The sequence below is a fragment of the Gymnoscopelus microlampas genome (genome assembly GCF_963454915.1).
Source record: "Gymnoscopelus microlampas genome assembly, chromosome: 7".
In the NCBI taxonomy this organism is placed as follows: Eukaryota; Metazoa; Chordata; class Actinopteri; order Myctophiformes; family Myctophidae; genus Gymnoscopelus; species Gymnoscopelus microlampas.
This window is the reverse complement of record NC_139944.1, coordinates 45,836,064-45,851,948: the sequence shown is the minus strand read 5'-3', so window position 1 is coordinate 45,851,948 and position 15,885 is coordinate 45,836,064. Positions and strand designations below refer to the sequence as shown.

Here is a 15,885-nt window from a genome sequence, read left to right as displayed (position 1 = left end):
TAGCCGCAATAATAATAACATACATTTTGGAGCAGTAGCTGTGACATGTCCTTGATGATATACTAATTATATCCATGAACACTTGTTTGTCTATAAATACATGTGCTTATCTGTGTGCATGGTGCATCCAGAGCAGTGATTGGCCCTCCACCAGTTGCGTTAGAACGTGATAGGTGCCACAGAAAACGGCCTGTTGAATATAGTCTACTTGATAGACCGGAGGAGCGGTGCTAGTGTTGCCATGTCTGCTTATAATAATAATAATCCAAAATAATAAAACTTTATTTATATAGCACCTTTCAAAACTGGGTTACAAAGTGCTTTAGAAAGGAAACAACAAAATAAAACAACACAGTACTGTCACAGCCCTGTATAAGCGACTTTTTTTTTATGTAAAATTGCTTGTAGTTGCGTTTTTTGGGCTAGTTTCTAAGGTGAAGTTGCTTATTTGGGCTTGCTGTCTAATGTTGTTTAAACCAGTGGTTCTCAAACATTTTCATGTCAAGGAACCCCAAATCAATATGTAATTGTCTAGCTGCCGTCCGCGCACGATCGTATCCCTATCTGAAAGTACCGAGATACGAACCCGGGTCTCCCGTGTGGAAAGCAAACATTTTAACCGTTAGTCTAAAGCGTATACATTATCACTTGGGGGAGATATTAGAATTTCACGCCAACAGGCTGAGGTAGTGACCCATTCTGTTACTCAAGGGACCCCCGTACCAGATTTGTGTTTAAAAAATATTTCAACTTTTTCACTTTTCCCCCATGATTTATTTGAAAATAGCAGATCTGCAAGCTCACAACGCTTAGGTTTAAAAACTAAATGTGATTGACCCACAGTGGCAGCGGTGGCCTAGTGGTTAGAGGGGCGGCCTTGATACCGGAAGGTCCCTAGTTCGATTCCCCAATTCATCACATCAATCATGAATCACCGCTGAATAGCCCTTGAGCAAGGCTTCCATGCAGGGTCCGGCTGGAAACAAGCTTCGTGCTTAGTCCGACACCCTGGGTAAACAACAAACTTTGCTTTGCTTTGCTTTACCCAGTTGCTTACTTTTGGGCTTGTTTTCATAGAATTAGTTGCTTCTTTCTCTCGCAAAATCTGGCAACACTGAGCGGTGCTCTGGTGCTTACTAACCTCGGTCCCAGCCTCACTCATCTGCGAAAAGAAGTGGGTGCTTACTGATCGCAGGGCGCCCCGTCCCCTCGGCATGTTGCGGTCGTGTTAACGAGCGCACCTCTCAGTTCTCCAGATGAAGTGCGGTCTGTCTGCAAGCAAAGCTCTGCCATGCAATGATATGTCATATAAATGACTATTAAACATGTTAGCGAGTCTGTTTGCCGACAAGTCAAGTTGATAATCGACACACGAGGTAAATATCTTCCAAATGTGTGTAGTGTATAGGCTATTAAACTTGTTCTTAAACGTGTTCTCTTAGACTTAGGCTAATTTAATTTTCATAGACTGCATTAACAGCCAGGATAGGTGGGCACCAAGGAAGAGTGGGCACCTCGGTGTTAAATTGACAATGTTTTCCAAAATGTTAAAAAATAAAATATTTAGAAAAAGTTTTTTTAAGTAAAGTAAAGTAGGCCTATACATGATTACAACATTCTTTAAACATTCGACAATTAAGGTCTAGTATTTCTACACTTGCTACTACAAAACCTGTAGCCTATATCGAGTCATTTTGGTCCATAAACAAGAAAGAAGTTGAATGATAAAATTAAAGGTAGGGTAAGTGATATTGTTTGGTTAAAACAAAAAGTATTTTGTTAAAAGGCTAAAGCACTATATTCTGATAGTAATCATTGCTATAGAGTGTTTTTTTCAGTAACAGGAGTCTCCCCTTCTCTCCAGCTCTTTAATAAACAGAAAATACATTTTCCGGTAGGTGTCAAAATCTCAGCCAATCAGGCGAAAGTACCCATTTTTAAGCTTCATCTTTATAGTGTTCCAGTTCCAATTTTGCCTGCTCATTTCTTAGTGTCATCACTTCCAATTTCACTTGTTTAATCTATATCCTGATTGAGTTCTCTATCCTGATTGGATAAAATTGAAACTGAAACGAAAATGCATTTTCTGTTTTATAAAGAGCTGGAGAGACATGGAGACTCCTTTTACTGAACAAACACTCTATAGCAATGAGTACTATCAGAATATAGAGCTATTTAACACTTATTTTAACCAAAGAAAATCACTTACCCTACCTTTAAGTCTGTCTGAAAATGATGTATCATGCATGTTCACATCATTTATACTTTACATTAAGACCATTTTTCACGTTTTTGATAAAATAGCCAATTTTACATCGAGGTGCCCAGATGTCCCTAGTGTCCACCTACCCTGTATCCAATGCATTTTACCCGAGTTTACAAAAGGTTTAGGCTATATAGGCCTATACTTTTGTGTTGTTTTTCTTGCAGAGGAAGCTTTTATTAGGCCTTCTCACATTAGCAAATCATGCTTTATGTAGGATCAGTGTGGTGACGACTGTTCCCTCATGTTTATAACAATTGACACATAGTGGAATGATGGCTCACTGGCACCTGCTGCTGCTGGCTGCCTGCTCAGTGCTGTGTGGAACGGTTGTGGTGGACAGCTGTCCAGATGCCTGTAGGACATGTGGAGCAGATCACAAGCTATGCCTGCAATGTGAACACGGATGGCTACTCCATGATAACACATGTGTAGGTACTGGAAGAACGCTCTCCTTTTCTCTGTATACATTTGTGTAATAAGTGCGAGTAGTGTAAATTGTAGCTAAGTACACATTTACAGAAGGCCGTTTAGCTCAGCTGTTTAGAGCGTGGTGCTAATAATGCCAAGGTCGTGGGTTCAATCCCCACAATGGCCAGTCTGTTTTCACTTTGAATTGAGTACAAAGGACCCCAATGGAAACAAGCTAATGACTTTCTTGTTTTTTTGGTATTCCTATTAGCTGACCTTGTATTGACATACTTAAGTACAATGTTGAGGTATTCTTACTGGAGTACTTCCAATTTTCAATGATTTTACTCCTACTCCACTACATCTCAGATGCAAATATTGCACTTTTATTATTTATCAATTATTTGAAAACTTCAGTTATTAGTTCACAAAGCTTGTAGATCTGCTTGAAAGTGTGTGAAATGAGACATTCTGCGTGCACAAGTACTTTTACTTTTGCTACTTTCAGTATATTTTGATGCCAACACTTTTGTACTTTTACTCAAACAAATTTTGAATTCCGGACTTTTACTTGTAACAGAGTATTTCTACTTGTGGAATTAATACTTTTACTTAAGTTCAAAATTTGAGTACTTCTTCCAACACTGTAAAGTGTTCACGTATATGTGTAAAGTACGTAAAAAAAAGTTTTCCATGTTTCAGACATTGATGAGTGTGGCACAGAACTGGGACAGTGTCCTACCGCCACCTACTGCTTCAACACAGAGGGTTCATATGAATGCCGAGGTCAGTGTCAGAGGAGGTCGTCTGCAAAGGAAATATTGTTGTCTGTCTAATGCAGTGGTCGGCAAACCTTTTGACATGAAGTGCTATGTTTTTATTTTCTTGATAGTCAGTGTGCCATATCAATATGTGCAATATATAATTATGACACCACCATCGAAATAAAATGTTTCCAACAGATTTAGATTTTCCGTATACATAACAACCTTAATCTTTCTTTTGAAATATTGTCTTTCACATCAGGGCATTGTAAAGATCAACTTATATAGAAACAATTACTATCAGAATATAGAGCTATTGAACACTTATGTAAAAAAGAAAATATCACTTAATGCATTTGCTCTTCTTCCTCCACTTTGTTTTGAGTTGGATGTAGCCTGAGATTTGTACTTTGCGGTAGTTAGTTACTTAGTTAGTTAAAGTTTATTAAGGTCATAACATAAGCCATATACACATACTGTATGACATTTCGTTCAATAAAAACAAAAGGGACAGTATCGTATCGCTTAATGAAAATAGACGATTGACAAGCTCACATGCAGCGCTGAATCACATTTGTAGATTTCCTATTTTCTGTTTTGCTTAATCATACTGTAACTGTTCCCTTGTTCTACAGGCTGTGACCAGGCTTGTGTGGGCTGTATGGGCAGGGGTCCTGCACGCTGCAAGAAGTGTTCCCCTGGGTACAGGCTGACAGGAGCCAAGTGTTTGGGTAACTTAAAAACAGACACGTCCTGGGAGTGCTAAATGTCTGGAAAGGCTAAACTAAAGCCTAATTTCTACTCCACCGTACTATAATGTGGCGGCTAAATTGTGGTTAAATAATGGTTAAAACTGATTTTTATATTAACTCATTTGGATGGGGAACACCTGGAACATCCTCAAGGACCCCTGAGGGTCCCTGGACCCCGCATTGAGAACCAGTGCTGTAGATCAAACTTTTTAGCTTGAGACCCAAAAGAGAACATTTTTGTCAGTGCTGTATAGTTGACTCTTATCAGTGTGAGTATCTCACATTCATTCCTGCGCTTATTGTTTCCATCATGCAGACATAGATGAATGCGGTGAGATGGTTCTGGCCTGTCCTGGCCTGGATGAGTTCTGTGTCAACGTGGACGGCTCGTTCCGCTGTCGCTGCGCTGAAGGATTCAAGCGCAAAGACAACGTCTGTCTGAGGAAGAAGCTCCCCAGTGAGTGGTGTTCTCTAGCTCAGCATAACACGCATGCAGTGGGTGTATGGAAACTAAAGTAACTGTACTTTAGTACAGTTACAGTTATTTACTCTCAAGTACTGAGGTACTTTTACTTTACTTGAGTATTTTCCCATTTTTCGATACTTTATACTTCTACTACACTAAGTATCAATACTGCAATGCACTTAAATGCACTTAGTTACAACCGTGTACTCTCACATAAGTATGCTCCGACAGACACGCACACACACACATGCCTGCGCGCGTGCACACACCCACGCACGGACACACGCGCACACACACACGCACGCACGCACGCACGCACGCACACACACAGGCTTTTCACATTTTTCACTCTTCTTCTTCCCCCGTGCAGGTGCTGCTGAGAGAGGATTGTTTGATGACATCCAGGAGGACGAGGTGGAGGTGTTGCAGCAGATGTTCTTCGGGGTGGTGCTGTGTGCTCTGGCCACCCTGGCCGCCAAGGGGGACATGGTCTACACCTCCATATTCATGGGAGCCGTGGCGGCCATGGCAGGCTACTGGCTCTCCGACCGGGGAGACAGAATGCTCAACAGCTTTCTGAAGGGTCGTTAAAGGGATAGTTCATCCCCAAAATGGCTTTTTTTCCTATCGATTACCAGCAGCGGTTCGGGTAGGAGACACAGGGTCTCTTAGAAATATCCATGAATCCAAGTCTCCGTGGGGTGACTGATTGTAGTGTCTAGGTCTTGTATTTCTAAGTTTGTTCCCTGGTATTGGATCTGTTTCTCTTTGCCCCAGCTGTATCTGATTTGTAATCACCCCTCATTCACCCCTCGTTTGTTTTGTCTGAGATGTTCTTGTTCACCTTCGTCCTGTATTAAAACACCCAATAATGGGTTTTGAACGCCACCTTGCGTGGCTGTCCTGCGTTTGGGTTCTCACCACACCGGCACGTGACGATGGTTCTGTGACTGCAGTACTAAGAGTGGCGAGTGGACTTGTTGACGCTCCAACTGGCTGGTCGACTGTTTAGAGGGAATCGTTTGATGCACCGGCTGGTCAACTGTTGGAGGGGATACTACTGAAGCATGTGCTAGTCGATTGTGATGGTCAGTAATATCATGGTCAGTATCATGTCAGTATCATGTCAGTATCATGGTCAGTATGAATGTGAGGAATAGGTGCTACGTGCTCCTGGTGAGGGCTCCTCACCGCCGTCACCGGCAGGTTTGGCAGTAGGGTAATAGCAGTGGGAACACAGAAATGTGTGGGGTAAGGGTTAATTGGCTATCTGAAAATTGAATGGGCGACATGCGGCTTGAAACTTGCAACTATGATGAGCGTATTCATGTTCCATGGACGATAAACCATAACCATTTAAGTGATCCCGTGACTTTTCCTCTAGTACTGGTCAAAACGCTAATTTTGCATGCAAGCTACAATATGTGAAACGCTACTAATTTTGGTGACCCCATAGCCTTTCGCCCCTTTTCTGTTTTAACAGCATTTTGCAGCTTTTTGAATTATGGTACTTTACTTTTTCATTTTTAGCCCGACTTGTGAGTGCCATCTAAGGATGACAATGTCGTTCGAGTCAACCCGCTGTGGGCCAGCCTACAGGGACTGCTAGGGATTACTTTTAAACCAGGGGTCTTCAACGTTTTCAGGCCAAGGACCCCCTAGCTGAGAGAGAGATGAAGCAGGGACCCCCTCCTATATTGTATAACACTGTGATTTAGGTTCAACTTATTTTTTTACTTGGTCTGCCCTTTTTTCCCTCTACACCAAACACTGCGAGGCGTTGTGAGCTTGTAGATCTGCTATTTTTGGCTAAAGTTCTCTTCAGAAAAGGGTTTTTCTGCTAGGGTTCAAGTGGTTAAGGTAAACAAAAAAATCCTATCACACAAAGATTTGGCGGACCCCTTGTAGTAACTCTGAGGACCCCCTTGGGGTCCCGGACCCCCTGTTGAAGACCCCCGTTTTAAACAATTAGTCTTGGCACTCCAGAAGACTGTGTTTCCAAGGGTGAGTCAGTGATGATCAGTGCATGACTCATTCCAGCAGTCTGACACAAAAACAGACAAATTAAATGTGATGTTGTAATCATGCTGTACTCACATACAGACATTTCCTGAGACTCAAATGCCAGGATCCTCAACGCATATAAGTGTTAGGTTGGTTTAGTTCATGGGTCTTCAACAGGGGGTCCGGGACCCCTAGGGGGTCCTCAGAGTTACTACAGGGGGTCTGTCAAATCTTTGTGTGATATTATTTCTTTTTTTACATTAACCACTTGGACCCTAGTATCCCTTTTCTGAGGAGAACTTTAGCCAAAAATAGCAGATCGAGGCGTTGTGAGCTTGTAGATCTGCTATTTTTGGCAAAGAGGCTATAGGTGTAGAGGGAAAAAAAGAGCAGACCATGTAAACAAAAAATGTCCCTGCTTCATCTCTCTCTCAGCTAGGGGGTCCTTGGCCTGAAAACGTTGAAGACCCCTGGTTTAGTTCCATCAGAGAGTTGAATGTGTTTTTGTGAGTCACCTGTCAGTGATGGGAAAGGTGACGGACAGTTGGGGGCATTGGACATGAGTAAGCCAGCCATACCAGAACAAAGAAACTGCTTAATCATTATGCCATCTTTATCTAGGCAGCCTGCACTGACAGATATTACCATAATTGGAGCCCATTTCCCAGAATTTAACCAACTCACTTTCTAACCCACCATTCATAGCCTATCATCAGACTTTTTACATATGAACTTGATTTTGGGGTGTGTGTGTGTGGTCACTTTAAAAGACCTGGAACGCATCTGTCGCTTTAGATTCCTTTGGCTATTCAAAAATAGCAGATATACAAGCTCATAGCGCGGCACCGAGCGCCGCGCTATTTTGAAAAATCTTGAAAAAAATGTTTTCGATTTTTTCAAAAAACTGTTAGGATTTAGAATTTTTTAAAGAATCGCCTCAGGTCTTAATGGGTTAACACCCCTTCCCACAAATGTATGGAAAAGCTTTTTGCAACAAACCGAGGGAAATTATCTCAAATTAATACTACATTCTTTTGAGCTGTATTTATTAGTGTAATTCAGAACAGAACACAACAGTGCAATGATAGACAATAGGGCTGAAGTGGGTAATGCATGTTTTGTAATAATAATCAAAATCTGCAAAAACTAGTAACTAAAGTGTGCTAATAATTGGAAGTGCAGTATGAGATGTAGTGGAGTAGAGGTAAAAGTACTGAAAATTGGAATAATAAGTAAAGTAAATTTACTTTAAAAAAATTCATGTACTACTTTACACCACTGCAAAGGAGCCACAAGAGGTCAGCAGAGAGCACATTACGAAACCTGTTAATTACTTTGCCTGCTCCTGAGCAAAATGACAAATGAGTAGTCTGGGGAGAACTGTCTGCTCAGGTTTTCCTCTCTCACCTGTCAGTCATAGTCTTTATTTATTTACTTGACATTCAGACTGCATAATCAATACACAGCCCTTTGATAATTAAACAGCCCTTTACCAGTTCTCAATCCCTTCTAAAGCAATGTAATGGGCGAAGGAGTATTTCATTGTAGATTAGAGCAGAACGGCCCGCACACCAAATAGTTCCTATTAAGAGGATTTTATTTAAGAGAAAAAGGTCTCTCTCTCTCTCTCTCTCTCTCTCTCTCTCTCTCTCTCTCTCTCTCTCTCTCTCTGTGTATTCACCATTACACCATAATGTATTGTATTTATGCAAGCAACCATAATGCATGGTATGCATGATGCATCATGCATATCCCTCTGCCAAATAGTGTACACTCATCTCTGCTAAAGAATACTAGTTGCTACAGTAAGTAGGTCTTATAACTCCAGGAGGCTAATAAGCAGACGATGAAGATAGCAGTCATGGGGACATTGTCTAAAGAACAATAGGCAGATCTACAAGCTCACAACACGTTGCATCGTGGGTCTCTGCTGGGGGGTCCCTGCCTGGACCCCACTTTGTTTGAGAACCACTGATTTACAGTGTCAAGCCGCTGAATAGAATACTGAGAGAGCAGCTGTTGATTCATTCTTTCATAGTAGATCAACAATACATTGGTCAGTCTTACATCAGATTGTGTTTAGCACGCAGCCCTGTGGTAATATAATACTCATCACTGTATCCTTTATGACACAGTCAGTTGTTCTTCCCCAGTGGTGGCAAAAGTATTCAAATGTTTTACTTGAGTAAAAGTATCAATACTGCAATGTAGAAATACTCTGTTACAAGTGATAGTCCGGAATTAAAAATGTACTTGAGTAAAAGTACAAAAGTATTGGTATCATGTAGGTTTAGTACCAAAAGTAGAAAGTACTCGTTATGCAGAATATCCCATTTCACAAGTTTTCAAATGGATACAAATCTTGCTGTACTGTATATAGGGGCTGAAGTGGTTAATGTATGTTTTGTGATAATAATCGAAATATACAAAGTAACTAGTAACTAACATTTTCAAATAATTGTAGTGGAGTAAAAGTACAATATTTACCTCTGAGATGTAGTGGAGTAGAAGTAAAAGTATTGAAAATGGGAAATACTCCAATAAAGTAAAAATACCTCAAAATTTGACTTAAAGTATATTTACTTTGGTTAGAATAAGTGTTAAATAGCTCTATATTCTGATAGTACTCATTGCTATAGAGTGTTTGTTCAGTAAAAGGAGTCTCCCATGTCTCTCCAGCTCTTTATTAAACAGAAAATGCATTTTCAGTGCTCTCTCCTGATTGGCTTAAATGTTGTCACCTACCTGAGAATGTACTATATTCTGTTTACTAAAGAGCTGGAGAGACCCCTGTGACCCAACAAACTCTCTGTAGCAATGATTACTATCAGAATATATTACTTGAACCTTTTTAACCAAGCCCCCCTCCAAAAAAATATCACTTACCCTACCTTTAAGTACAGTACTTGAGTAAATGCACTTAGTTACTTTACACCACTGGTCTTCTCTGTCTCTGAGACACAATAATCAATACAAATTATCCATAAAGCCCTAGTTGGAAAGTTACCAGAACACAAGTCGTTATTGATTCCTCCCCACACACATGTGTGTGTTGTCAGTCACTGCTGTCGTCTCCTACTGCAGTGGTTCTCAAACGTTTTTGGCTCAGGTCACCCCTGTAAATAACCTTTTCATCCACGGCACCCCATAATTACATTGTTACTTACTTACTTATAGGACCCTCCATTTATGTCATATTACGGTACTTAAAAATTTTAATATTTTTCCGCCTAAGATACAGCATGTCATGAGGAAAACTTGAGAGAGTATCAATTTCCATTAGGGCAGGTTTAAAATAATTCTATACTTGACGTCAAAAATAGCAGATCTACAAGATCACAGCGCATCGCGTTGCGATGCGCTGTGAGCTTGTAGATCGGCTATTTTTTACAAAGAGATTTGGTGTCGGTCCAAAAGTGATATATGGATCAATTCCAAATATTATCAAAACATTCTGAGGCACCCCTGGACTGGTGTCACGGCACCCTAGGGTGCCACGGCACCCACTTTGAGAAAACCTGTCCTACTGACTCACCTGCCAGTGAGGAGGAGCCCCCACCGGGAGGACGTAGAGCCTTCGTTCTACTCCTCCCGCCCAACACTCCTCTAAATTATTCAAAAATTCCCCCCCAAAAATGTAAACATTTTCAAAAAAAAAATATATATATATAGCAGATGTGCTGTGAGCTTGTACATCTGCTATTTTTGAACAGCTATAACATATAAATGGATGAAGTGGTTAAAATGATTGTGATGCTGTATTAACACCTTTTGCTGGGGACCCCCTGGAATGCCCCCAAGGACCCCTGGGGGTCCCTGAACCCCATTTTGAGAGCTAATGATCTAGTCTCTACTGGCCACTTCAGGATTATGCTAGAAAATCATCCACCCATCCATCCACCTGTAACTGCAATTAGTTGCAATGAGTTTGTTGTTGGTTTGTATGTTTGATACTTTGTGACGGTTTTGCTTATTAATTATTTAGTTTGGTTATCCTTTTCTGTGAGTTGTTGTAGACCTACCCTTGAAATTGTTGCAAATGAGGGCTACTGTATATAATCAAAGACCAGCCTTTCTGAATAGTCAACACAAAATGTACTATTATTTTACCTTATAGTTGCAGGAGGGCTTATTGGTTTTTCGGTGAGTAAGACATCAAATACGTTTGTTTCCATGGTTTGTGGAACAAACTGAAATAAACCGACTTATCTTTCTGCAGATTGTTGAATTTTGCAGTGTTGTATGGCTGTTGTCCAAAGCCGTGTTGGATGGAGAAGAGTCGTAGATGGCCTATGCTCCACTGGGAGCGATGGGCCTAAGTAAGTAAGTATGGCTGTTGTGTTTATATCCGTGTGGTGTATGAGCTATTAACATATCAGGCACTGTTGTATCATGGTACACCCATAGTATGTCAGATATAGGCCTATATCTGTATTTTATCACAAATCCAGGTCTAAAATTGTCCTTTGAGTAGCTTGCGCAGGACACTAATGTAGAGTAAAAATGAATGGCCCTTTAATAATAGCACACATCACCATTATTAAGTCAAGGGACTGCGACTGGTGACAAGCAGTAATTCATGCCAAGAGATCTAACATTGAGTGTAGGCGGCCAAGCCAACCGCCACATTTCATCCACCCATCCAACAGCCATCCCATCCTTAGCCAGATGCCACTTTAACAGAAGTGGTGATGATGCTGCTCTCTATATAGTGTGTAGACTGAGGAGAAAACCAATGGTGTAGAGTAACTAAGTACATTTACTCAAGTACCATACTTAAGTACAAATTTGAGATTTTTTTTTACTTCAGTCAGTGGAGAATTTCCATTTTTTCTCCAATACTTTTACTTAATACACCACTACAATTATTTGAAAACTTTAGTTACTATATAGTTACTTTGTAGATTTTGATTATTATTAGCCTACAAAACATACATTAACCACTTCATCAGCCCTACAGTATATTCATTTCGGCCATTTGAAAATAGCTGATCTACAAGCTTCACAATGCGTTGCATCGAGCTTCAGCTATTTCCAAAAGATTTGTATACATTTTGAAAACTTGTGAAATGGGACATTCTGCATAATGAGTACTTTTACTTTTGTACTTGAAGTAGGCCTATATTTTCATAATAATAATAATAATAATAATGACTTTAGAAGGCAGAATTATACATATTAATCCAAGTAGAATTAAGCAATACAAAATAAAAATAAAGGTAATACAAATAGTAAAAAAAAAAACATAAAACACGAACACAAGATGAATTTAAATAAAATACCAATACTTTTGTACTTTAACTCAAGCATAAGTTTTGAATTCCGGACTTTTACTTGTAACAGAGTACTTCTATACATCGCAGTATGGATACTTTTACTTAAGTAAAAAAAAAATGTGAGTACTTTTTTCCACCACTGGAGGAGAGAACTCGTGTCCGCTGCTCCAATGACAGAGCAGGATGCTGAGGAGAGCGGCTCAGACAGGAGGAGGCTGCTGCTCCTGTGAATGGAGGCAACAAGACACACCGTCTGGTGATGTAGATGATGGGGAGGAAAGGAATTAACATCCAAAAGAAGGTATGTGCCCACCGTTATTCGATCATTATATGTCGAGTTATGTTAGCATTTTTTTTGTATTAAATCTACCAAGCACATAGGCTTATAGACCTACCTGTATCTCGTTGTATTAAGGATTTCGCTCAATGACTTGATGAGGGGAGAAATGCATTCATATTCACTGCTGGTCGATGAGCTGTCACTGGTGGTCAGTTTAGGGATGTAAATGATTTGTTTCAAAGCCTCTATTTGTATGATGATATCATATTCAACGATACAATGTATAGCCATATAGGTTTCAACGGGCGTCTCAAGACGATATGTGATGACAGTTTTGCTCATATTAACCGTTATTTCATTGGTCTACTCGAGCGCACGACGCACACACACACCACGTTGGATCATCAGTGCACATCAAATTATATGTTGGCTGGCCTATTGAATTGCGATTTGTACATTCGTCTTGGTTATTAACGATAGTTCACACGCGGTCAATTTCTTTTTTAAATTATTTCAATAAATGATCGAGGCCTAGAACTGATAACTATAAGCTACAGTATAGCCTTAACGTCGTAGCCATATAACCGTAGCCGTATAGTTTCGACATCTCATGTGTAAGGTTGTAATGTGTCAGTCTTGGCTGGATGGAATAATGAATGCATATTATCTCTGGTGGACATTTTGTGATTCGGTTTGATATATTCTGTGCGTTATAAACTATACGCTACATGTGTCCCCTGTGATCTCAGGCTACCGTTGAAAAAAAATGACATTTTCTGGGCTGACAAGAGAAGGGACCATTTGGAAAAGCACGTTTTCATTCTTTGATCCCGATCGACCAATCATTGAAGCCAGCGGGAGGGACGTTGTTTGCTATAGGACCTTCTAGATTCCATAGTAGAATATATATATATTATGAGTGGAATGTGTTCCCTTGGCCTGCCACATCTATTTGTCTTTAATATCGAGGCTCTGATAAAGCAGCTGTTTCTAGAGCATATTTATTTCCAGAGCACATAATAGCAATGATTAATCATCCCACAGGTCAAGATTCTTATCCCACGAAATCCTGTGCTTTAGAAAGAAAGAATATTAATTAGCCTATGTTTCTCAGATTAGGATATGCATGGCTCAATTTTGGAGATAATTGCATCACTGTCAATGCATATTACCAAATATAATTTGAGTGAAAAATACTCATGGGCTACATTATATATTTGTCGTTCAAACTCAAATAAAATGATAAACTGATTTGTACTGCTGTGGTAAAACCCAGAGCTTCATATTCTTTGATTTAATCTTAGTGCAATTTACAAGCTCTCACTATAAATTCAATCTCCACAACCATTATTTCATTCTGAAATTCAATTCCATTGTGGTGAGGTAGAGCAAAATGCTGGATAACAGTGTTCAAAGGCAAGCCTCAAGATAGAACGGCGCCTCTGCCTCACTTTGTGAAAAGGGAATGGCATGGTAGCTGCTGCCCTTATAGAAATAAAGCATTTAGCCCCAAGAACCATGCATTTACTGCAGGCTCACTGCCCATGTTGAAATCCTTTTCACACTGCTTCTGTATACTGTAGCCTACTGTACTCTGTTCTGTTTCTGCACCACTAATTATCTGTGAATTACCAGTGATAATTCCTTCAGCAATGGCATTTGCTTCGTGTAACTATAGGATGTTTCGTAATGACTGATATACAGTAGATGGATGAACCACAATATCTCTAATCAAGGATGATTGAAATCAGCACAGTGCACAACCGAGCCCAATATCAATGGATAAAAGAACCATTATTATGCCATGTTGGGCACAATGCAGTCATAGCTCTTCTCCCTATTTGTGTGTGGGTAATTGTTTACAAAGAATGCAGTGTTTGACGTCATAAAAGCAATACGTTTTGTTTTAATAAGCCACCTTACCGCCTACTGCTATACTCTACTGGGGCCTTAAAGAAAAAAGGAAAAGAAGCTGCACCACTCTCTTTCTCTTGGTTGGGGAGATGCAGAGGAGCTTATTACCAAAAGTATATTGAAGTGCTGGATGGTAGACAGTTGGCATGGTGCAGCCAATATTCTCCCAATCCCCAATATTATATTACGTCCCTTTCCCTACTGCACTTTGGTAAACTCCATGCAGTACAACCATTGTTGCGGTGTCTGCTTATTATAAGCGATTGTTGAGTTGCTAGTTAATATTGATAGTTGCGGGTTGTGGTTGTCTGGGGCTTGTTTAGCTGCTTATTTGGGCTTGTTTCCTAATGTTATTTAACCCACTGAGACCTGAAGCCGATTCTACATGTCTCCTAAATCTCAACAGTATTCTGAAAAACGTATGTTTCTATATCAGTGGTGCTCAATCTTTTTCATGTCAAGGACCCCCAAAATTATATGCATTTGGCCGCGGACCCCCATCAAAATATTTTGTTCCAGGGACCCCCAGAAGCAAAGATCTGAGTTAAAAATGTTCGCTTAAAAAATATATATATTCAGAAGATTTGCACACATTTTCACGATTTTTGAATAGTCAAAGTGTTCGTGTCAAGGAACCCCAAATTAATATGTAATTGTCCGCATAGCCCCATCTGAAAAATAATTGTGCCAGGGAACCCTATATACCAGATTTGTGTTGTTAAAATGCTTTTAGGATTTTTTTGAAAATAGCAGATGTACATAGGTTTAAAGTGCTGATGTATAAGGCTGATGCATACTACCATTTTCAAGACGAAATAAAATAGTTTCGGGAGGGGTCCCCGACCTGATTTTATTTCAGTGATGTATGCATCAGCCTTTTGGTGGCTTCTTTTGGGCTTGTTTTCATAGACCTGGTTGCTTATTTCTCTCGTAAATTCTGGCAACGCTGAGTACAACCTCACTACAGTACCTCTTAAACCAGGTGCTTTGGTGCAGTATATGGACTTGGCATTTTTTATGTCAGGTGAAATATTTGATTTGATTCAAAAGTCATGTCATTTTCATTTTTTTTGCCAACCAACAGCATATTTTCTGCAGTTAATAATGACCATGTTCAAAGATATACAAACTTTGAAAAGAAAGAAAGAAAGGAAGGTTAAAGGAGGTGATTTTTTTGTTGTTGTTAAAATAAGTGTTGAATGTGTCTCCAACTCTTTAGTAAACAGAAAATATATTCAGGTCGGGATACCAATTTGATCCAATTAGGAGAATGAACTCAAACAGGACACAGGATAAACAAGTGAAACTGGAAGTAATTTTTAATTTATTATTTTTAATCGTGAAAATGTATGCAAATCTTTGAATATATATGTTTTAAAGCGAACATTTTTAACTCTGTGGTTCTGAGAGGTCCCTGGAACTACATATTTTGAGATGGGGTTCCGCTGCCAAATACATATCATTTTGGGTGGTCCTTGACATGGAAAAGTTTTGAGCACTGATATTATATCAACATAAGTTTAAAAAAAATATCCCATATCAAGGGGTTTCCTGTTTGCCAACGTTGCCATGTCTGCTCATAATAAGCAACTTTGGACTTGATTCTTAAGTGTAGTTGCTTATTTTGGCTTGCTTCCTAATGTCTTTTAAATCAGTGGGTACCACATTTTTGTCATGTCAAGGACCCCCAGATTAATATGTATTTGTCCGCGGACCCCCATCTGAAAATATTTTGTGCCAGGGACCCCCATAAAA

General features: G+C 39.8%; 1 protein-coding gene across 1 annotated transcript; it reads left to right on the top strand.

Annotated features, from left to right (window-relative positions):
• The first annotated feature begins 1,261 nt into the window (after positions 1-1,261).
• creld1a (cysteine-rich with EGF-like domains 1a) lies at positions 1,262-5,538 on the top strand. The gene is made up of 6 exons (XM_084061622.1): positions 1,262-1,376; positions 2,532-2,698; positions 3,377-3,460; positions 4,074-4,169; positions 4,507-4,647; positions 5,027-5,538. The coding sequence occupies exons 2-6, from the start codon at positions 2,536-2,538 to the stop codon at positions 5,245-5,247; spliced, it is 705 nt and encodes a 234-aa protein (XP_083917748.1). The 5' UTR covers positions 1,262-1,376; positions 2,532-2,535; the 3' UTR covers positions 5,248-5,538.
• Positions 5,539-15,885: the final 10,347 nt, after the last annotated feature.